We start from the raw sequence: 15845 nt of genomic DNA on the forward strand, positions 1-15845 counted from the left end.
ATTTAAAATTAGGTGGTTTTTTATTAGTGCTGATTTAAATTTAACTCTTTGTTCAGGAATAGAAAGCTCATGACCTTAGAGAGTCAGTGTGCAGAATAATAGCTAAGAACATTTTGTAACTTGAATTCAGTGACAATAGCATGTCATTCTCACAAGTTTTTGAGAAGTAACTAGGAATTTTTCCAATCTAAATGGAAAAATTATAAGGTATTATTTATATTACCATTTCCTTATATCATACATGTAAGGAAAATTAACTATAAATATTTTTGAAGAAAAAATAATATGGATATTGTTAGCATAAAAAATGCAAAAGTGATTTTGGGAATAAAAAGTTAGGCAGACTGGTATTAAACCATTTTGGGGAGAAAATAGCTAAACTAGAGAAATGTCTTTTTTGACCTTTTTCTAATTTTGAATATAGATTAATGCATAAATTAATGCATGTTTATGTTTAATTTACCTCAATAAAATGAAGGGTATTGGTCTAATGATTGTTTTCTCAAGGCATTTGAATTAGACAAAACTCTTTACTGGATAAAGGTAATAAAAACTTGATAAGGTACCAGACTGTATATTTTTTAGTAACATTTCTACGACTCCAAAATATTTAAAATTTTCTTTGTACAGATTTCAAGGTAATTTCTGTATCTCTATACTAAAATCATATGGAACACTTTCACATCTTGTTCATGGTAAAACTGACATTGTGGCTTTATTTTTATTATATTTTTGTCTTAAAAGGTACCTCCAAATCCAAATGTCTCTATTTTAATTCAGGTACTTATCTAAGTTTATTCTACTCTTTTTCTGAAAACTTAATACCTAGCTCTTTACTTTATGTACTGTTACGAAAAATAAAGTAAGATGCATTCATATTGCTTATTATTCTTCCTTATTAACCTTTTGTGGTGTATCTGGGTTCTTCTTTCAAAAAAAAAATCAGATTGGAGATATAGTTTAAATTTTTAAAAAATCTAAAAATTAGTTAGCTGGTGGATAAATACCTTCTTTGTTCTGCTTATTCATTATTATATTTGGCTTTTGACTCATTAGGATATATACTAAATGTTAGTTCAATAAGAGGTGGCTTTATGATACATCATTTAGAATGCAAATTATTTTTAAGCTGAAGAATATTGAAAATAAAACAGAACCAAGTGAGTCTGAATTATTTACAGGCCAAGGGCTTAAAGGTGCACTACTCCAGCACAAATATTAAATTATGAAATGGGAATTTCAGTTTGCCATAAATCTGTCTGCCATAGCAGCTTAAAATAAAATAGTTTTACCCATCTAAAGCAACATCAATTTGCCAGTCATTGCTTTATGTATCAAAGAGCGTTCTGTGAAAATATCAATATCATTGGTTAATATAAATGAAATTAATTTTTAAAGCTGGGCTAAAGGTTGACATCTGAAAAATTGCATTACTTTGCAGAAGAGAAATTTCTGTCTTCTAGTGAAATTTCAGGTCATGAGGGCAAGTAATTTTCACAATCTTCAATGGGAGCCAGTGAAATATGAACTTCATTGTCACCTAGCCCCAAAGCGATAAGATAAAATGAGCTGATACATCATTTGCTGTGGTTTTATCATCTCTCTCAGTAATTGGAAGAGAAAACCTAAGAGTGTATGTGTTTGTATGCTCCCCTCTTGCTCCTCCCAGCTGCCCCATCATCCACTCCCAGGCTAAAACCACTTTAGCCCAATCAATACAGAGGTCACATAGCATTTTATTTATATATTTAAAATTTTTCATACTGACTAAGCTGCCAGGTAGAACATTAGAGTAATGAATATGTTTAATTGAATTTTTCACCCATGAAAATGCTAAGAAGAATACTGTACTGCATCACAGAACTAGTAAGCAGAAGGAGGAAATTTACTATATAGATGAAAAATATCAAATGACTCATAATTAATTTAAAAGGTAATTTTCGCTGTATTCATAACTTTTATACTTTTGTTGTCATTGTTCTGTTCTTTTCCAAGTTTGGGGACATTCTGTGTGTTCATGGATCTATATTAAATAACAAAATTACCATCTTAAAATTTCTACCAGAGTCAAGTATATGCCATTTTTCAATTCAAAAAGACCTCTGTTTTGTTTTAAAAATATATCTTTAAAAACTTTACTAACATTTACATAGTTGATGATGAAGTACATCCTTAAATCAACTGGAATTCAGTATTAGAATAAATTTAATGCTGTGCTTTGGTATCAAGCTTCAGAGAAAATTACATGCAGCAAAATCCAAAAACTATGTTAATAATAGAGTGGTGCAAATTTAAAATACTCGATTAAAACTACTTTAAACTGTTTTGGTAAAATTGCAATTATCGTAAATAAAACATTTGCACATGTATTTAGTGGTGAGTTGATAGACTATTTTTAGACTAGTGTCTATTTTTTAACATGTGTTTTCATTTTAAATATATTTCAAATATTTACTGTTTTCCCATGTTAAGGTATAATCCTTGTGACTAATTTATAATTTTGTTCCATGAAAATGGGATATGAATATTTTCTACCTGTGGTATCATTATTTAACTGATGGCATGATTAGTTTATATTTTGTATGCTAAGTTTAAAATGTTTTTCTTCATGTTAAATATATATCCATATACTTTGGAAATGGTTTTGTTGTGAAATTTTAAGTTCTATTTGTATATTTTATCTAATTTTACTTTTATTATTGAATTCTTCAGAAATCAGTGTGGAATTCTCTGAAAGGGTAAAACCTCTCCAAAAATTGGTGAATATTTGGGACTAAGATATGCAGTGCTAGCTGTAAACATTAAGAATAGTGTTTCTAAAAACACTTTTCATTGATTCTGTATGTGCAGACTCCCATGTAAATATTTCTTATTTTTGAGGTTAAAACATTTGATCACTTTTTAGTATCTTTCCCTTTAAAAAGAATTTAAAAACATTTTATATTTATTGAGGGTAGATTTTGAAAACAAAACCTTTTTTTACTTAAATGGAACAAATATGGCTATATTTTCAGAGACTATTTTAAATCTATTTTTTGAACATACCTAATATTCAGTAAATAAGAGTATCTTGCAGTTGGGCAATAAATGCAGGTTTCTTTTTTATTCTTTCATGAGGATGAGAAAGCAGGAGAAAGTGTTATTTGGATAAATTCATTAGCTTTTCAAAATGAATGGTTAAAGGTGAAAAATACTTTGCTTTCAAGCCAATTAATGCAACAGGGTGAAGAAATTTTCCCACGTATTCATAGTATACTATTTGAAGTGTAGAATAAAAGCTGTGTACTATTCAGGCAAAATAATAAATCCTTTTTCAGAGTCACAATTTTCAGATAAAAATTTTAAAGAAAATATGTTTGATATTTTTAATGTAAAGAAATAGTATGTATGCTTTTATATGTGTGAGTATATATACATGTATATATTAAATACTGATTTTTTTCCTCTCTACAACCTTATGTCAACATTTAACCAAAAAACTATCTTTGTTCAAACAAATTATTAAAATATGAAAGTTGAATTCACTAATAATAATACTAACGATATGAAAACAAGGTGGTAAACATTCAAAGAGAGTGCTGAGGGCTTAAGCTTTCAAGCTGTTCAAGACTTGTGGTCATAACTGCAGAGCAATGGTAATGATACGGTTTCCATAGCAACTGATTCATTGGAGGGCTAGACCTCTGTCTAGGGTGCTGTCAGTGTATGTAGAGTTTCAGTGAACAGAAAGTCCCAAAGAAGGGTCTGCTTCTACCTAATCCAGTTTTAATTGAACTCTAGAGACTTTGAAGTGAAGCCTCAGACCAGGAATATACCAGTCCAATAAGAAATAAACCTCTTGCTGAGCTAGGCCTCAGCTGCTTTTCAGTACTGACACCTTTTCCTAATGAATACTTAAAAGAAATGTTATTATATCAATTTCAGCTAGTAATTCTGTTAGTTAAGAGATTCTTTGTTTCTATTTTAAATCCCACTATCTTGACCATAAGTGCAGAATTTCATTTGTTACTTTTTTTTTAAGTCAGTCTAATTTTTTGTGTGTAAGATTTTAAATTTTGATAGCTTTTGCAATTTTAAATAATTTTCTGTCTCTCCTCCTGTTTCTTTTTCTCTAAGTTTTAAAACACTACTTTACCTGCTTATATTTAACTCTGATTGCACACTGTCATACATTCAGTATGATACCATTGATGTCAGGTTTGAAAACATGTAGAACAATTCTAGATATTATTTGTGGATGTGTATGTACTAACAGTATAAAAACTTACATGGGAATGTTAAACCTCAAAACACGGATAGTGATTAGCTCTGATGAAGGAGGAAAATGGGATCAGGAAGGGTTATACATGGGAATTTCAACATTATCTGTAATGCTTTATAAGTTTTTAAAATATATAGGACAGTGTGGCAAAATGTTAGAATTTTCTAAGGTTCTGTAATGGGTACGTGGGGCTTATGTCATTTTCTGTAGTTTTGCGTATGTTTGACATTTGGTAATAAAACAAATTTTAAAGGACCATACCACTTGCTATATTTCAAGTATTTTTTAAAATAACTATACTGCTTAAAGGAATGGGATATAAATTGAACTTTTTGATTGATTGGAAAACTATTACATGAAAAATCTTGTAAGAGTGTTTTAGTATACTTCTGCTAGTAATTGGAATAGTCTAGAAAATAATTAAATCTTTAGTTGCATGGCCATGATCTTGCAATGATTGGCATCACCATTATGAGCAACAATACTTGTTATATAGCTTTATAGTATATAAGAGGTAGAATTTTCAGACCAGTGTGTGATATTTTTAGCGTATGACAGAGCTTAAAGCCTAATGCTTTGTTGTTTGGTTTTCCTCTTTCACTTTTAACACAAGTACAGGAAAACAAATGTAGTTGATTAAAATTTCTGATGAGTTGAGTTGTAGTTTAACAAACATTTAAACCCTTTTTTAGAAATGTGGCAATGTAGTATATAAGTAAGCTCTGGACATTTGGATTAGAAAAGCTGGGAGGAGGCCAGACTGCCACTAACTTCCCAAGGGACATTGTATTAAGTATTTATCTTGTTTAAGTCTCATTTTCCTTATTAATAGTTGGATAGATTGGGCTACAAGTGTTACAGAACATGTATTGGATTCTCTACTACTTGATAAGTTAAGTATGGCAAACTCAAATACCAATGGAAACTAGACAGATAGTAAATGAGTGAATGAGTGGAGACTGTTTCAAAACCGAGAGTGCATGCCAGTTGTACTATGTGGCGTATATAGATCTAGGTTTGACAAATGCTCCAGTTTTTCCTTAGAAACCAGAAATCTGAATATTTATGTAAATAACCATTTTCTCAAGTATTTTCAACTACTTGAATTTTGGGAAAATACCATACGGCCCCCCCCCAAAATTAATGTGGATCATATATGGAATTTTGGTTGCCATTCATTGATTCATTTTAATCATTCAAAAACATCTACTTTGTGTCAGACCTTGTTCTAGAAGATGGAAATAGAGTGCATTCAAAGCCTTTGGTCTAATAGAACTTAGATTCTAATATTCTAGTGCTGAAGAGAGGCAATAGACAAGCAAGGAAATATTGTAATTTCTGGTGGTGATAAGTGTTACAAAGGAAATCTGATGAGTTTGGGGTGGGATGAGGCAGTAGTGGCAGAAGTGGGGTTTAGATCCTGTGGCTTCTCTAAGGAGGTGACATTTGAGCAGAAATGTGACTGTGAGGGTGAGCCAGCCATACAAAGATCTGGGAGAAGAACATTCCAAGCAGAGGAGAAAGCAAGTATAAAGGCCCTGAGGAAGAATGAGTTGGGCTCATCAGACAGTCCCAGATGTAAGGCTTTATAAACAGTTATAAAGAGCTTCAGAGTTTATTAGGCGTATAATGCAGAGCCACTGGATGATATTAAATATACGAGTATATGATCTGATTTATACTTAAAAAGTTATATTTTTTTGGCTTCTTTGGTCATAGTAGATTCTCCAGGTAAGATTAGAAGGAGAGAGACCAGTCAGGAGGCCACTGCAGACTCAGGAGCCTTGGAGCTACTGGTTGTGGTCGGAGAAAGGGGTGCATGTAACCTCTGGTTTAAGAAACTATTTGAGAGTAGAACCGATGTTTTGTCCTCTTTTTTTCTCCTAATTTCTCTTGATCTTACTTATATAGGTATTGATTGTATGAAAGAGATAGTAGGATTTTCTCTATCACCTGTTTTAAAGCTGAAAGTGTGATTAGTTGTTTGGGACTTTGAATTGTTGTCTTGTTTTTTCAAAAAACACCGAGCCTAAGAATTGTACCCAGTCTTTCATTTCTAGATTGTATGGTACCAGAAATAGAATAATTTCTGTAGAAAAATCTAAATACATATTTAGTGAGTTAAATAAGGTTGCTCTCTTTTTTTTTTTCCCAAAAAAATCCTCTGTATTTTGCATTGAGGAATGTAGTTTTTTTACAATTAAGATCTAGAAAATGGAAATCAAAAATGAACATTTACGTAGGATACATTCTTACTATTCATTATTTTTCCTCTCTTTGTTTATCCTGTCTTTGTCCTTACAGTGCAATATCATAATCAAATGTCATTTTATTTGTATTTTTTAATGGCGGTTACTTTTGAGAAATTTATCTTAGTTGTTTAACTTAATTTGCTGTCACGGATTTTCATCAGTGTTTGATTGCAAATACATCTCATTTTCTTCATTAATATTCTGTGACGTACTAGTGTGGAGAAATTCCAGTTCTGGTTTTCATTTAACACCTTCATAATTAAGCTTTTGAAATGAACTTTTTAAAAAACAAAACTTGAATAACAAAGCAACAAAGTGGCTTAGGACTAAAGACAGGATTACTTTGAGTTGGCAAAGATTCTAAGCCATTGCGTCTGTCACATGGGATGACAAGAATTGTAACAAGTCACTCTGACAACCTCCTACTCCATAGAGAGATTACGCTGAGTTCATTCGCAGGTTTGTGTTTAGCCTAGCTGACAAGATGATACTTAACCTCTCATACAGTCAGTCTTTGTGCTTTCTGAATGAGTGACTGTTGCCTTAACAGTGACCTTATAAGTGTGATTTTTTGAAGTTATGAACTTCAATTTGTAATTTTAAAGTATGCAAAAAGTATTTATGGATGTTATAATCATATTATATGAAACTGAATTTTATATGTCATCTGTTAGCATGTAGGACATTCTTTTGAGGTCTTCTTTTTAAGGGTTGTCTAAAATTTTGCTTTGTATAATATGACTCAAAAATCAATCAATCAGTAATACAATATGTATTTCCTGAAAAGCAGTAGACTACATCATTGCTTTAAAAGGCCCCCAAATATATTTATAAATAGATGTGTTACAGTTTTGTTCTGCTTTTTCATTTAAACATCTTTTTTCATGAATTGCAATCTATTTTCGTAGTCACCCTCCAAATTATTTCAATAACTATTCAGTTCTTAGAAATTATTTTTCTTAATAGGGACTTTTTTGTTTAATTGGGGGGAAGAACAAAAAAATTCTATTGTTACTTACTCTGGATTCTTTTTTTCCTCACTAGATCCTGGCATATACAGAGGGGCTGCATGGAAAATGGCTGTTCACAGAGATACGATCGATCTTTTCTCGTCGTTATCTTTTGCAAAATACAGCCCTGGAGATCTTTATGGCAAACAGAGGTAATACGTTGCAGACGTATATTGTTACAAAGCTAAGCTCCATCTCCTTAAGATTTCATTTTGAACATACCATATTGTTTCCATTTAGACAGAATTTTGTAGCCCACTCTCTGTCCTACTGACCTCTTTTTGAACCATGTGCATCTTCATGGTTTTTCCCCCTTTGGTCACTCTTAGAAATATCTGTAGTAATTTATTTTTCTGGCCAAATCACAAATTAGTGCAGTGCTTTATAAATATGGGGGATAACTACCCATTTAATCATTCGTAGAGTTTTCGTATTGCTCTGATGCTTAAACTCCTTCTGGAAGGTGGTTGCATTTCGAGAGGGGAGAGGGTAATCAAATGATTCATACATTTATTTAATTTTTTGTCTAATCTATTGCCATTTATAAAGGGACCATCAGAAAATGGTACTGAACTGTCCTGGTTGCTTTGTATTACATCATTCTTGAAAGAACTAAAATTCGATTTGTGGGTTTAGAATTGAACTTGGTGAAATTCATTAAGACAAAAAAGAGAGACAAGGTGAACTTGAAGGAAAAGCATCATTGGGTATGAGTGGAGGCATACAAGGAGAATATGTGAAAGCTTGTGATTTATTATACATACTCATTTCATTTAAATAGATTTTAAGTTTTCTTATTTTCTCTTTCTATAATCTACAAGTTATCATTTAAAAGATCTACACATAATGTATATTCCATACATATTTTCTTTTCTAATGAAATCATGTGTTTTAGGGAACGCAGACTTTTTTAGGAAAAGATGCTTTTCCCTTCCATATTTGGTCTTCTCCCACACACATACCTCTTTTTCTAATGTAAACATTATTCGTCCAGGCAAATAATCAAGTGAATGTTTCACACTTTAGTTCAGTCTGCATTCTTGCTGTCCCAAAGGTGTTTTGACCTTACAATATTTATTACTTGCTCATCTTCATTTATTTTCCTTCTTTGAAATTTCTCATGTATCCTTGCTTTGCATCTTTGTTTTTCTATTGCCTTTCCCTCATGGCCTTGGTCACCTGCCATAACCTGAGTTTTTTCCTTTTTTCCCCCCCTGTATTCAATGTAATAGTGGATATGTAAGAAAGGCATATTAAAAAGTTATGTTGGATATGTATATGACAGTTCTAAATATATTTTAGGTGTTTAGTGAATGATCATATAATTATTTACCTAAAACATGTTATAAAGCCTGTGTTTAAAAATTGCACTAACACTGATAAAATTTTTTGGCTCATAGTATTTTTTTAGGCTAGGTGGAGAAGAAGAATCATCTTCTAGATGAGTACTTGTAGATTATTTATGGTTCTGTTACAGAAGTTAATATAATTAAAATTTCAAGACTAACCAAATTAATATCTTCTAAATTCTCTGTCATGATTTTATGACTTTGTTATTTTCATATTTTAAGGATAAAAATTTATAGATAACTGTCATAAATTAACATTTATATGCTGAATATATTTATATATATGATATACATTTATTGATATTCTCAAAATGTGTAATTGTTGAGATAGAAATGATTAAAAAGCATTTGAATTGATTATTGACCAGAGAGGAAAAATTTTTCTTCAGGTTACACATTTTTCTGGATTATAGGAACATACAAAGCATAAACATGTAAGGATTGTAAAGAGAATATTTTTTTAAGCTGTTGATTATTAGTAGTAAGTACAGCTAACAATTTTTTAGCTGTATATGTAGACTTTTGGGTATTAGATTGTTAAATATATAATCTTAAAATTTTAAAGGTCTTTATAGAAATTCACAGATATATTTTCAACTTGCTAAAATTCAATTTTGCAAATTCGAAGTTGTAGCAAGATAAAATCTCAACTTCATGTCACATTAATGCAACAATAGTTGTTATTAGTTCTGACAGTATTTAGAGAAGGTACTGTTTGTGGTAGTTCATGAGTAAAATGAGTATCATCACCAGCATATTAATGCTAAAACTTGATATATACTATAATAAAAGTAATACAGTAAAAATTCTATTTAAAAGATACCTGAACTAAGAGTAAACATTTTATTGGACCAAGAAGTGAGTTTTCCAGAAAGAAAATCATATTTCATTCTAACTTTAAAAAATTATTTTTCCTAGTTGCTATAATGTTCAACTTCCCAGACCCTGCAACAGTAAAGAAAGTGGTTAACTATCTACCTCGTGTTGGTATTGGAACCAGTTTTGGATTGCTTCAAACCAGGTGCTGTTTTATATGTGAAAAATAGGAAAATAATCTATATTAATATTTGTTCTAATTTGTTTTGAAATGTATGACCTTCTGTTTTATGCTTCATTGTAAATGATGATTATTAGTGTACTGTTTTGAGTCAACTGAACTTCTGTCTGAAGAAACTAGAAAAAGAGGAACAAATGTAAATTAAACTAATCTGAAAAAATAATAATAAACAAAGGCAGAACATCAATGAAAAGGAAAAGAAAAACAATAAAGAAAAATCAATGCAATGAAAAATTGTTTCTCTGAAAAGGTTAATAAGGGTAATAAGTATCTATACCAGACTTCTGAAAAAAAGAAGATACAAATTGCCAATATCAGAATGAAAGAAGGGGTATCACTACAGATCCTATAGATATTTTTAAAAATATAAGGAAATATTATGAATAAATTTATGCCACTTAGACAACTTAGATGAAATGGGCAGATTCCATGAAAGAGACAAACTGTCAAATCTCACTAACGAAAATGGATAGCTTTAATAACTCTACAGAGGAAATTGAATTCGTAGCTTAAAATCTTCTAACAGAGAAAATTCCTAGCTCAAATGGTTTCACTGGCAAATTCTATCAAATGTTTAATGAAGAAGTAATATAATTTCTGGGAAAACTCCTACAGATAATAGAAAAGAAGGATAAGTTTCCCAAGTAATTCTGTGAGGCCAGCATTACCTGAATTCCAAATCCACAAAAAGGCATTACCAGGAAAAGGAAACTAAAGACCATCTTGATTGAAAAGGAAGAAATAAAACTGTCTTTATCAGTATATATACATGACTTAATGTGAAATTACCAGGGAAACTGCAAAATTTTTAAAAAGAAAAAAAGCTATTAGAACTCATAAACAACAAATGTAAAGTAGATAGGTAGTGGGAAGCAGCTGCATAGCACAGGGAGATCAGCTCGGTGCTTTGTGACCACTTAGAAGGGTGGGATAGGGAGGGTGGGAGGGAGACACAAGAGGGAGCGGATATGGGGATATATGTATACATATAGCTGATGCACTTAGTTATACAGCAGAAACTAACACAACATTGTAAAGCAATTATACTACAATAAAGATGTTATATATATATATATATATATATATATATATAAAAAAATAGGGAAAAAACCCTCATAAAAGAGTGTAGCTATTTCGTAGCGTATATAATTTTATTCCTGTATACTAGCGATGAACAATTGGAAATTGGATATATTTGAAAATATATTCTTAAGACTTGTTCACTGAAAACTATAAACACCGTTTAGGAAAATGAAAAAAACCTAAAAATTGAAAGTTGTACTATACCATGTTCATGAACTGGAAGACTCAATAAAAGTAAGATGTTAGTTCTCTCCAAACAGATCTATAGGTTCAAAGCAATCCTATCCAAAATCCTAAAAGGCTCTTTTGAAGAAATTGAAAAGCTGATTGTAAATTTAAGTGGAAATGCAAATATCTAGTATTGCTAAGACAATTTTGAAAAAGAAAAAGTTGGAGGACTTTATCTGATTTTGACTTAATATAAAATTACATTAACTAGTGTAGTTTGGTAGTTTTGTAAAATAGACTTATAGAGCAATAGAATATATTAGTGTCCAGAAATAGGCCCATACATAAATGGTCAATTTGATTTTCAACAAAGGTATCAAGATATGTCCATGGGAAAAGATAGTTTCTTCAACAAATGGTGATCAACAATTACATATCCATATGCAAAAAAAACAAAACAAAACAAAAAAACCCCACCTCATCCTTTATCTCAAAATGTAACATATGAACTCAAAATGTAACATAAATTAACTCAAATTAACTCAAAATGTAATATATCCTAAATGTAAGTGCCAAAGTAAAACTTCCTAAAGAAAACATAGGAGAAAAATCTTTGTGACCTTGAGTTAGGCAAATATTTCTTAGATAAGATTTTTTAAAGAATCATCAATTGGCCTTTCAAATTAAAAACATTTGCTTTTGAAAGACGCTCTTAAGAAAGTGAATCGATATGCTCTAGGCTGGGTTAAAATATTCAAATTATATGTGACAAAGGATTTATATACAGGATATATAAGAAACTCTTACATTTAATTACAAGACAAGCAATCTGTTTTTAAAAAATAGGTAGAAGATTTGAAAAGATATTTCAGCAAAGAATAGATACAAATATTAAGCACATGAAATGATGCCAAACATCATTAGTAATCAAGGAAATGCCAGTTAAAACCACAGTGTGATCTCATGGCACACCTATTAGAATGACTTTTTAAAAACTGATAACAACAAGAGCTAATAAGAATGCAGAGTAACTGGAACTTCACATGTTGTTGATGGGAAACTCAGCAGTTTTGCGGTTTCATATAAAATTAACCATACACTTACCATACATCCCAGTAGTCTCACTTAAAGGCATTTACCCTAGAGAAATGAAAATATGTATATTCATGTAGTGACCTATTCACAAATGTTTATAGCAGCTATATTCATAGTCACAAAAAATTGGAAATAGCCAACATGATCCTCAACTAGTAAATGGATGAATTATGGTACATTCAACCATACAACAGGATATACTGCTCAACAATAAAAAGGAATAAGCTACTAAAATACAGAACAAGGCAGATGAGTTTAAAAAGTATTATGCTAGATGAAAGAAGGCAACACAAAAGATTACATTCTGTGTGATTCCATTTATATGACCTTTTGGAAAAAATAAAACTACTTGGACAGAAATCAGATAAGTGGTTTCAAGAGATTGGAGGTGAAGAGGGAGGATTAGTTACAAAGGAGGGTGTGAGGGAACCTTTCGATAACATGGAAATATTTCCTGTCTTGATTGTTGTGGTGTTACACAACTCTCTTTGTTTGGCAAAACTCATTGCATTGTATACCTAAAAAAGGATGAATTTTATGCTATGTAAAGAAATCAGTAAACCTGATTTTCAAAAACAGAAAAGGATAAAGAATGTGAAATCAATATACAGTGTTAGTAGCTCTAAAACTATGCTAGTAGGAATGCAAATTCGTATAGTCACTCTGGAAAATTTGCCAGATTTCTTATTAAGTTAAATATACACTTAATTTATGTCCTGTCACTTCCACTCCTAGGTGTTTACCAAGAGTAATGAAATATATGTACACACATTCACTTGTAAGCAAATGTTATTCATGTAGTCCCAAACTGAAAACATTTCTAGTTCCATCAACTGTAAATGGATCAATAGATTGCACTACATCCATGCAATGAAATACTACTCAGAAATAAAAAGGAATTGAGTACTGATACATGCAACAACATGGATGACTCTCAGAAACATTGTGCTGAGTAAAAGAAGTTAAGTACCGTGGGCTACGTACATCATAGCCATGGGCTATGATTCTACTTAGATGAAATGACTGAAAAATTATGTGAAATTATATGATTCTATTTAAATGAAATTGTTGAAAAAACAGAAGCATATAGTGACAGAAAGCCAGGAGCCAGACACTGGGACAAAGGAATTACCTTTTTGGAGTCTTTCTATGGTGGTTGGTTACGGAAATAGGTACATTCAAAACTTACTAAACTACACACTTAAGTTTAGTAAATGTTATTATATTAAATTTTATCTCAGCACAGATCATAGAAAAATAGACTCTCTGTATTTAAAATATCTAAGTTACAAAAGTGCTTATTACATACCCATTTTCAAGTGTACCATTATTTAACACATATGATAAATCAGATTGAAAAAAATGATTAGACTTCGCTTTATTATGTCATATTTGTTGTAATTTTTTTCTCTGTTGATGTAAATATCGAATCCATATATTAAGGATTTTGAATACAACACAGTTAATTAAAACTTTTATCTTTAACCTCTGGTAAATCAGAGTTCAAATATTAACTTTGTGTATACATATGGACTTAATAACTAGTATTTATATTGTTCAAAGTAACTTAATAAGTACTTGAAAAGAATGTTAAAATGCCAAAAAGCATCTCTCACAGTACAGGGAATTGGGAGAGTTTGGGGTTATACCTCTCTTTCCTATGTGCTTACCAGTTGTCTATGTTTAAATAGCACCATCATCAACTGTTTTCTTTCTTGGTAGGTGTTAATGCTTCATCAGTACAATTTAGTTAACTAATTTAAGAACTAGGAGGAGAGTTAACACTGGGATTTTTCTATTGATTGAAATGTATTAGCAGTAGAAACTTAGAGTTTACTTTTAACATACCTCATTTTGTGTTGATTTTGATTAGTGTTTATTTCAATTTTTTTAGTTAGTGTCTTATTACAAATGCAATTGAGATAGAATCAACAAATAATAGGATATTAGCAGGAGCTGCAGTTATCCTAGGCTGGAGGACTTTCTAAGAGGATGCACTCCCATGCCCATTGGCAGTTGGACTCAGTTCTGCACCAAGTCTTCCTCTCCATAGGCTGCTTTTGAGTGACTATATGACTTTCCCCAGAGCAAGTGATCCTAGAGAGAATGACAGAAGCCCCAGTGTCTTCTTATGACCTAGCCTTGATAGTCACACGCCATCATTTCTGCTACATCTTATTTGTTACAAGTGAGTTATTAAATATAGCCCAGGCTCCATGGCAGGAGAATCAAGTTCCACCTCTTGAAGAGAAAATATCAAAAATTTCGTGGACATGTAACAGGTTACAACTTCTATGTAAACAGGATACATAAAGAGGCCCTTCTGGTTTATTAGCCATAGTTGCTTTACAATCCCAGTAAAGCTTTTGATTCAATAATTTTATAATTTAATGAGGAATTTCAGGGTTCAGGAGGAAGCAGCTCAGAATGGCATAGTATATTTCCTTATCTTAATAAAAAATTCTACTGATTATCTCTCTTTTGTTTTTAAAGATATATTTATTTATTGGCTACGTTGGGTCTTCGTTGCTATGCGCGGGTTTTCTCTAGTTGTGGTGAGCAGGTGCTACTCTTGTTGTGGTGTGCGGGCTTCTCATTACGGTGTCTTCTCTTGTTGCAGAGCACAGGCTCTAAGTGCGTGGGCTTCAGTAGTTGCGGCGTGTGGGCTGTAGAGCGCAGGCTCAGTAGCTGTGGCGCACAGGCTTAGTTGTGCTGCAGCATGTGGGATCTTCCCGGACCAGGCTTGAACCTGTGTCCCCTGCATTGGCAGGCGGATTCTTAAGCACTGAGCCACCAGGGAAGTCCTTACTGATTATCTGTTTATTTTAAAAGGAGTTTTATGTGTTGTCATACTTTGGAACTCTTTGTAATGTTTTCCCACAGTTAATGAAAGCTGAAAGTCTTAATTTATTAAGTCAGTCAGTTAAATAGATCTTCAGCACTTACAGTGTATCAATCACCCAGTAATGTACAATATAAATATCATCTTGCCCACAAACATTTAAACAAATATGTAAATAAAAGAAAAAACCATGTAAGTGAAGGAAGGATGTTTTAGGTATTTTAATAGTGGTTAGTGGAGATGGAGTGCTTTGGATAAGATGGTCAGAAATGTCTTCCTATGTGACTTTAAATTTTGATTTGAAGGACTGGAATCAGCTAACCTTTGTAAGAGTGAATAGCATGTGTAAAGGCCCTGAAACTTCCAGTGTTTTAAGGAATGTGGAAGGCAAGTATCACAGGCACTTAGTGATGTCAGGAAGATAGTGTGTCAGTTTGGAGGCGGGAACTTACTGTAGAAATCGAAGTGAAATGTAGTATCATTGAAGAGAGACATCTTTCTTTTGGGGGGGGGGGAGTATAATTGCTTTACAATGTTGTGTTAGTTTCTGCTTTACAGCAAAGTGAATCAGCTATTTGTAAACATATATCTCCTCCCTCTTGAGCCTCCCTCCCACCCACCCCCCCCATCCCTCCCCTCTAGGTCATCACAGGAAGAGAGACATCTTGTTTAGAGACTTTAAGGAGATACAATTTCTGTGACTTGGAGATAAGCTAAATTTGGAGGAA

At 31.9% G+C, this 15845-nt stretch overlaps 1 protein-coding gene across 3 annotated transcripts in view; it reads left to right on the plus strand.

Annotated features, from left to right (window-relative positions):
- The window catches only part of LRBA (LPS responsive beige-like anchor protein), a 753999-nt gene that overhangs the window by 524608 nt on the left and 213546 nt on the right, over positions 1-15845 (plus strand). For all 3 annotated transcript variants that reach the window (XM_032633582.1, XM_032633583.1, XM_032633584.1), the window contains 2 exons: positions 7558-7675; positions 9791-9893. In XM_032633582.1, coding sequence (XP_032489473.1) covers positions 7558-7675; positions 9791-9893 — 221 coding nt within the window. The remainder of the gene's footprint in view (positions 1-7557; positions 7676-9790; positions 9894-15845) is intronic.

This window comes from Phocoena sinus, chromosome 5 (assembly GCF_008692025.1).
Source record: "Phocoena sinus isolate mPhoSin1 chromosome 5, mPhoSin1.pri, whole genome shotgun sequence".
NCBI classification, from domain to species: Eukaryota; Metazoa; Chordata; class Mammalia; order Artiodactyla; family Phocoenidae; genus Phocoena; species Phocoena sinus.